The 8,301-nt window shown below is 38.3% G+C and overlaps 1 protein-coding gene across 1 annotated transcript; it reads left to right on the forward strand.

Annotated features, from left to right (window-relative positions):
* The first annotated feature begins 350 nt into the window (after positions 1 to 350).
* On the forward strand, positions 351 to 4,024 carry LOC116896253 (zinc finger protein 728-like). The gene is made up of 3 exons (XM_032897325.1): positions 351 to 407; positions 860 to 955; positions 2,899 to 4,024. The coding sequence occupies exons 2-3, from the start codon at positions 946 to 948 to the stop codon at positions 3,918 to 3,920; spliced, it is 1,032 nt and encodes a 343-aa protein (XP_032753216.1). The 5' UTR covers positions 351 to 407; positions 860 to 945; the 3' UTR covers positions 3,921 to 4,024.
* The last annotated feature ends 4,277 nt before the right edge of the window (positions 4,025 to 8,301 follow it).

Genomic DNA, 8,301 nt, shown 5'->3' on the forward strand with positions numbered 1-8,301 from the left:
TCCCTTCCTATTTCTCCTCCTCATTGTGGACCCTACCTGTGACCCCCAATCCAGTCATCGAAGCACTGCCTACCTCTATCCTCCTTCAGAATTGACTATTACCAGTTTTGTTTTATGTAATATTTTAAATTGGAAGCCATTTTACACAAAAATTGCTGGTGAACTTTTAGTAATTTACTTGTCTTGGGCAACTAGATATTGAGGTAGAATATTTAGCATTTGAATACATGGAAGCACCATACCAATTGTCTTTTTTGAAACTTTTTTTTTTTTTTTTCAGGATATTTTGTGATTCTGGTATGTGTCTATATATTTCTCTGGATAGGATTGTTGAGGCCTGGTTCCTGCTCAGTGGAATTTATACAGGGACGTGACATTGGAGAATTACAACAACCTTGTGTTTCTGGGTGAGGATACCTTCCATGACGAATTTTTAATTTTCAGCATGAAAGTTGCTCCCTTTGTACAATATCTCATGGGAACTTCCACGTCCATCAGTGATGTTCATAGGGCTACTTTTAAAGAAAATAAAAATTATTCATATAGCTTAGAACTATTTCCTCTTGTGTTCATACCTCCCTCTTAAAGGTACCATTTGTATTAGAACATAAGTGGTACACCTCGAAGAGCACGTCACACGTTTCAGTCATAAACGTTCTCCTTGTAACGAGGTGTGTGAAGCTCAGGACCTGCAATTTCCAACTTCCTCCTAAGGATTCTGCCTTGCCCATCAGAAAACACATGAGAACCAGCGCTCTATCCTCCTTTGTTATATCTTCTCATTCCTTATTCACACAGTCCTGGAGGGACATTTTATTTTACCACTGTAACAGTGTTGTTCCACTTTTCCCCCAAACAGGTCTTGCTTCCTCTAAGCCATACCTGGTCACATTTCTGGAGCAAATAGAGGAGCCTTCAGTTGTGAAGAAAGGAGAGGTTACCACTATGTATTCAGGTATGTCAGAAGGAGGGTATCAGAGAACAGAGTGGAAAACTCTAAGAGCTAACATAAATCCTTTGAGACACAATATTCTAGTATAAATCATCTTTTTTAAATGTTTTTTTTTTTACTTATTCACCTTACATCCAGCTCACTGCCCCCCTCCTGGTCACCTCTTCCCATAATTCTTCCTCCATCTGCCATCCTCTTCTGCTCTAAGCAGGTGGGCATCTCCCTGGGTATCCCCCACCGCCACCCTGACAGTATATGACTCTGTAATGCTAAGTGCTTTCTCTTCCACTAAGTTCAGTCATGGCAGCCCAGCTAGTAGAATATATTTTACATATAGGCATCAGCTTTCGGGATAGCCTCCTTTCTAATTGTTTAGCATCTATATAACGATCAAGTTGCACATCTGCTACATATGAACAAGGAGGTTTAGGTTTAACTGGTGTTTGTTCTTTTGTTGGTGGTTCAGACTCTGACAGCCCCAAGGATCCAGATTAGTTGACTCTGTTGGCCTTCTTGTGGAGTTCCTATTCCCTTCCGAGCCCATCATCTTTCCTCCTATTCATCCATAAGAATCCCCAAGTTCCACCCACGGTTTGGCTTTGGGTGTCTGTATCTGAGTCAGCTGCTGCCTATTAGAAGACAACATGTTCATGTCATCTTTGAAGATCTAATCTTCTGTCTTTTTCTGCCAAAGAAAGACATAATCTAACATTTAGGATGCTTTGAGTCTTATTAGCTTTGTTTTCTTCTACTATGAGATTAACCTACATTTCCCATAACATTGAAAGCACTGTCATTTCTATGTAATCTTTTACTTGGGTACTTTTTTTTTAAATATATGTGCATGCATTTTTTTAAGAGTGATGATTTTTTCTATCTTTTTTCCTGGCTAGCTCCCAAATGAATGAAACAGAGACTTAAGATTTATTTGGTAGGCAGCAGCTTTTGTGATACCCTCCTTTATAATACAGTTACTACGCAATTAATAATTGAGTCTAATCCTTTAAGGTAATCTGGCTAGCTCCATGAATTTTAGTACTGATCTGGCTCTCTGAACTTCAGATGTTTCCTTGATATCTCTCTGGACCCCTTCCTTATATTGAACCCACCCCCCTTTCTTCTCCTTTTTCCTCCTCCTCCTCTCCCACCTCCTCCTTGTTCTCCTTCTTCCCGGGAGTGTCAGATGTCCAGCATATTCTCTCTTCAGCCTAGGCATTGGCCGATTAACTTTTATTGAGAAGATAGAGCATAAATGGGGAACAATGTTACCTAAATATAAGATGGGAGAATCTTAGACTAAACAATGCAATGCCTTGTCTGGATGGTACAAACATATAGGGCAGAGAAATCAGCATTTGACTAATAAAATGAATAATTTTTATATAATGCACAAAACAATTATGCCTAAAGATATGCATAAAACTGTCTTGAATCTTTATTTAATGTTACCAAGGAAAGTCTTCTTAAGTTGCCTAACTTTCATAACTTCTAAAACTAAACTCTATACTTAGACTAATTATAGATATATTATAATGTACAATATATAAATATTATATATTCAAGTGCCTTCTATCTTAGACTAATTTATACTTAGTTTTTAACTACTCAAAAAATTTCTGTATTTGTTTAAGGGGCTGATTTGTATTTGCGTTTTTCCATTATGGTTTTTCTTAGTTGATAGTATGCTTTCTTTAAATGTTTGATTTTGATTATTCCTTTGCTTCCTTGTTCTACGTTGTCATAGTCTTGTTCCATTGATGGAAGGATACATGAGTTTCACTTATTCTATGTTTTAAATTAGTCTTCATTGAGTACAGGCATAGAAATTCAAATGTAGCTTATCATTTATATAGACAAATACAAGTATGAGTATATGTTTTTTTTTAAATAATCAGTGTAAATATACAGATTTTTATTCTGTTCAATTCTCAACCTTTACTCACCAGGGAAAAAATGTTATACCTGCAAAGACTGTGGGAAAGTTTTTGAGGAGAAAAAAGTATTTCAAAGTCACTACAGACTTCATGTAAGAGTGAAAACCTACAAGTGTGAAGAATGTGGCAAGTCCTTCCGTTTTCCGTCATTACTTTCTAGACACTACAGAGTTCATACAGGAGAAAAACCCTACAAGTGTGAAATATGTGGCAATGGCTTTCCTTATCCTTCAAGGCTTTCCACCCATATGAAAACTCATACAGGAGAGAAACCATACCAGTGTGAAGTATGTGGGAAGGCCTTCCATGATCCATCAATACTTTCTATGCACAAGAAGATTCATACAGGAGAGAAACCCTACAAATGTGAAGAGTGTGGCAAGACTTTCAGAGCTTCAGCATTACTTTCTAAGCATAAGAGAATTCATACAGGAGAGAAACCCTACAAATGTGAAGAGTGTGGCAAGACTTTCAGAGATTCATCATTACTTTCAGCGCACAAGAGAATTCATACAGGAGAGAAACCCTACAAGTGTGAAGTATGTGGCAAGGACTTCTATTATCGATCAAAACTTAATAAACACAAGAAAATTCATACAGAAAAAAATCCCTACAAGTGTGAAGTATGTGGCAAGGCCTTTGATAATCGATCAAGGCTTTCTAACCATATGAAAATTCATACAGAAGAGAAACCATACAAGTGTGAAGTATGTGGCAAGGCCTTCCATTATCTATCCATACTTTCTAAACACAAGATAGTTCATACAGAAGAGAATCCCTACAAGTGTGAAGTATGTGGCAAGGCCTTCGACTATCCATCAAGGCTTTCCAACCATAAGAAAATTCATACAGGAGAGAAACCATACAAATGTGAAGTATGTGGAAATGCCTTCTGTTATTCATCATCACTTCGTAAACACAAGATAATTCACACAGGAGAGAAACCCTACAAGTGTAAAGTATGTGACAAGGGCTTCGATTATCGATCGAGACTTTACAAACACAAGAAAATTCACAGAGGATCAAAACCTTAAAATTATGATGTATCAGTCAGTTCCTTAGAACTTTCCAGCTTCTTTCTCCTCATTTGATAACTCATTCTGGAGAGAAACCATACAAATGTGAAGAATGTGGAAAAGCCTCCTCTACAAAAGTCGTACCTATATCTACACAAATTAACTCACAATATAGAGAATATTTACAAATGAAAAAATTATGTCAAAATGCTCAACAATAAATTAGGGATCATCAAAAGAATTCATTTGGAAAGAAACCATACAAATGTAAAAAATGTAGCAAATACTTTAGAAGTTCCATAGCATGATCTGAACACAGAACTCTTCATATTGGAGATACACTCCACATGTAAAGAATGGGGCAAACACTATTATTATCAGTCTTCTTGCCTTAAAGAACATCAAAGAATTCATCTGAGAGAAACCACATAAGTGTGAAGAATGGGATTCTTTTGGACTTACTCAAAATTTGGGAAAAACCTCATAATTCATACTAGGCTGAAATGCCACAAGTGTAAAAAATGTTGCAAACCGTTTAATAAGCATTCTTACATTTTCCAAATCAAGGTAGTTCAAACTGGAGTGAAATAATATAAATGTTAAAATGTTCATAAAATTTTAACACTTTTCCAGACCCTAAAAGTTACCAAAAGCTTCATGGTGAATGGAAGCCATATAAGTTTGGGGAACGTGGTAAAGTTTGGAATCATTCATACAATCATGTCAAGAGTGGAGTTGTTTGTTAGTCTGTGTGTTTGTTCTTCTGGGTTTGGGGCGGATTCTTGCTTTCTTTTGTTTCTTCTGTTTTAGAATTGAAACACTTGTTCTATACCAGTTTATAGAAAAATAGTCACTTGTTTTTATGTTGTAGGAGTACACAGTTAAGAGATTGCCTTGAGTCTCACATGACACTTGGAGTATGGTCTTTTATAGTATTGTAATTATTAAATACTTTGTGGACCTTTCAAGTTGTAGCCTATTTTACTTATGAAGTGAAGGTAAGGTTGGGGAAAGGGAAGGAAATATTATTATTTAAATCTTTTTGGAGGGTCTGGAGAGATGGCTTAGCAGTTAAGAGCATTGACAGCTCTTCCAGAGGTCCTGAGTTCAATTCCTAGCAACCACATGGTGACTCACAACCATCTGTAATGAGACCTGATGCCCTCTTCTGGTGTGTCTGAAGCTACAGTGTACTCATATACATAAATAAATAAATATATCTTAAAAAATAATAAAGCTTTTTGGACAGAGCTAGCATGTTGACTTTGGGAACAAACTTAATTGTCAACAAGATCCACACCCATGTTAGTATTCCCAGTACCAACAAAATAGAAAGAGGTAATTATCTCTGAAGGTTGTCCTCTGATCTCAATGCATGGACCCTCCCACAAACATATGTGCCCAGAAAAAGTAAGCTTAAATTACGTTCTTAAATTGACTTTGTGTTTTACATAGACAAGGATCAAGAAATAACTCTTGTATCTCAATTGTTAGTACCATGAGTTCTATAATGATTTGAGAGGCAAGCCTCTGGTTGATTTGTAGGATTTACATTGATTAGTTTAATTGATTTCAGAAGATCTGTTGATTTTGATTGGAAGCATCTGATTGACTGAAATGCTGTATTATAAGAAAAATACCCCGAGAATATTTATTCATCTATCTCCTGCTTCGTGACTTTGGATGGGACATGACCAGCTACTTTAAATTTCTGTTGTTTTAACTTTCTCACCACATGCTGTGTTTGGAATAAGAATTGCCCTAAGGACTCTGGAAAAGGATTAAGATGTGTGGCATCAGTGGAGTAAGTGGTCACTGAGGGTAGTATTTGAGATTTCAAAAGCTCCGACCCAGTATCTCTCTCTTCATACAGACTATAAATCAGTATGTGCTATTCTCAGCTACTTCTCAAGCACCATGTGTGCCCGCATTCCACCATCTCCCCTAGCTTGCTTCCCCCAATAATAATGAACAAATCTGGGTTGGGGATTTGGCTCAGTGGAAGAGCGCTTGCCTAGTAAGCGCAAGGCCCTGGGTTCGGTCCCCAGCTCCGAAAAAAAGAAAAGAAAAAAAAAATAATGAACAAATCTCTGGAACTGTAAACAAGCTAATTAAATGCTTTTTTTTATATGAGTTTTCCTGCTTTGGCGTCTCTTCATAACACTAGAACACTGAGTAAGGATCCATGGTAGATGGTGACTTTGAACTGTGATCCAAATTCCCACACACACACACACACACACACACACACACACACACACACACACACACACACACACACACACACACATCTGTGGAGTGTACTTTTAAAAGCTAACACATTTTTCCTTGGGGTGAATCACAGTCTTCAACCCCCCATCCCACCCCAACTGCTCCCCCATTTTCCTTTTGCTCTACTGTCATTTGCTCCAGGATGTGGACCACAATACCAGTCCCCATTAGAGACCCTTGAATCCACAGATAAAAGACACATACACAGTTTGTTACTTTTATAACTTGCAATCTAAGCACAATTGCTGGGCGCAGATATTTCTCTGCCTAGAATACCGTGCTCTTACCTATTATCTCCATCTTCCTACTCTTCAGTGGCTAATCCCACCTACCCACCCTGCCAAACATCCTTGCCCCCCTGTCTGTAGCAAAGATAACAGGCCCCAGTTCCACCCGATCCCACCTCAGTAGTCACATGGTTGAAGCGTTCTTTGTCCCCTCAAAGCAAGGCAAAAAAGACAGCTCTTCCTCCCATGTGCCTTTTCTTCCTGAGACACGGAAGCTGCTCTATTGAATCAATCTAGACTTTTTTTTTTTTTTTTTTTACCCATTGGTAAGATATAATTGCCCACTTAAACATACAAAGCCCGGTACCATCCATCCCTTAGGAACATTGATGACAACCTGTAAATATACAGAGCAGAATCTTAACATCACCTGCCATGGCTTCTCCCCTCTCTCCCACCTCTGTCTCTCCTTTCTGTCCTAGTCTCCTCCTCTTCCTTCAAACTTCTCTCCTGCCCATCCTTCCTTCTCCTCCAATGATAGGCCTCCTTCTATCCTGTACCTGCCCCTCACCTGTACTGTACAAATTCAATGGGGAGGTGGGTCTGGTGAAGTCACCTGAGTTCTGAGTACTTGACTAGGCACCTGTCCTTGGGGCAGTGGAATTAGCATCAAAATACAGATAACTTCAGGGCAAACCACAACAGACCTCTCTCTCTCTCTCTCTTTTTTTTTATTAATCATTTTTATTTATTTACATTTCAAATGTCATCCCCCTACCCAATTTCCCTTCTGCAAACTCCCCATCTCATGTCCCCTCCCCTTTGCCTCTATGACTTTTTTTTTTCGTCCAATATTTTGACGAAATATTTTGTTGTACTTTTACAGGCATCTCCTAATTCAAGTTAGAAAAAAATTTATCTATGCTTTTTGTGAAAATATTTTCTGAGCCTTTGAACTGGAATTCTTCTACTTCTTCTATTCCTATTATTCTTAGGTCCTGAGGACCAGCCTCAGTCAATTCAGGGGTCTCGAGAATGTGAGGATTGGATGGATGTGAAAATCAGAGTCTCAGGCTAGGATGCAGATGCAAGCTGACAGGTGACTCACTGTTCTTCTGAAGTTTGTGCTTGGAAACAGCATTCAGGTTTTCTCTCTTTTTCTCTGAGTTCGCCTCAGTCTTTTATTTGTTACACACTTACTTGTTATACAATAATACATAATCAAAAGACTTTTCATTATTTTCCTCAAACCCATTATTTCTTATGAAATACTCCAGGTCTGTCTGTCTGTCGGTCTCTCTGTCTCTCTTTCTTTTTCTCTCTCTCTCTCTCTTTCTTTCTTTCTTTCTTTCTTTTTCTTTCCTTCTTTCCTTCCTTCCTTCCTCCCTCCTCTCTCTCTCTCTCTCTCTCTCTCTCTCTCTCTCTCTCTCTCTCTCTCTCTCTCTCTTTCTTTTTCTTGGCTTTCTTGAAGGGACTCATTCTTCATAAAGTTGGATATAGGTATTTTTCTTGTGTTTTATCTGTGTTGGCATAAGCAGGGCTTACTGTAGTAGGATAGCTAGAGTGTGCTGGTGACACATTGCCTTGACTGTTGATGACTATTCATATTCTTTCATGTAGGCATCAGGGTTTGGGGTGATTATATATCTAGGACCTGACTTTTAAATTTGTCTTCAGTGGATGGATGTTTTGTTCCTTGGTTCTATTTCCACTCTGGTCATTGACCATGTATTGTCATTGAGAAGTGGCTGGACTTGTGGTGATTGGCTTGGACTCTGGTCTAGAAGGTAGTCTATTCCTGACTTGGGGAATGGGGAATGGCAAAGAGGACTTGTGGGGTGATTGAAAGTAGGATTGGATATTGAGAGAGTCAGGGTGATATATCACCATGCCAACTAGCT

This window comes from Rattus rattus, chromosome 3 (assembly GCF_011064425.1).
Source record: "Rattus rattus isolate New Zealand chromosome 3, Rrattus_CSIRO_v1, whole genome shotgun sequence".
Taxonomy (NCBI): Eukaryota; Metazoa; Chordata; class Mammalia; order Rodentia; family Muridae; genus Rattus; species Rattus rattus.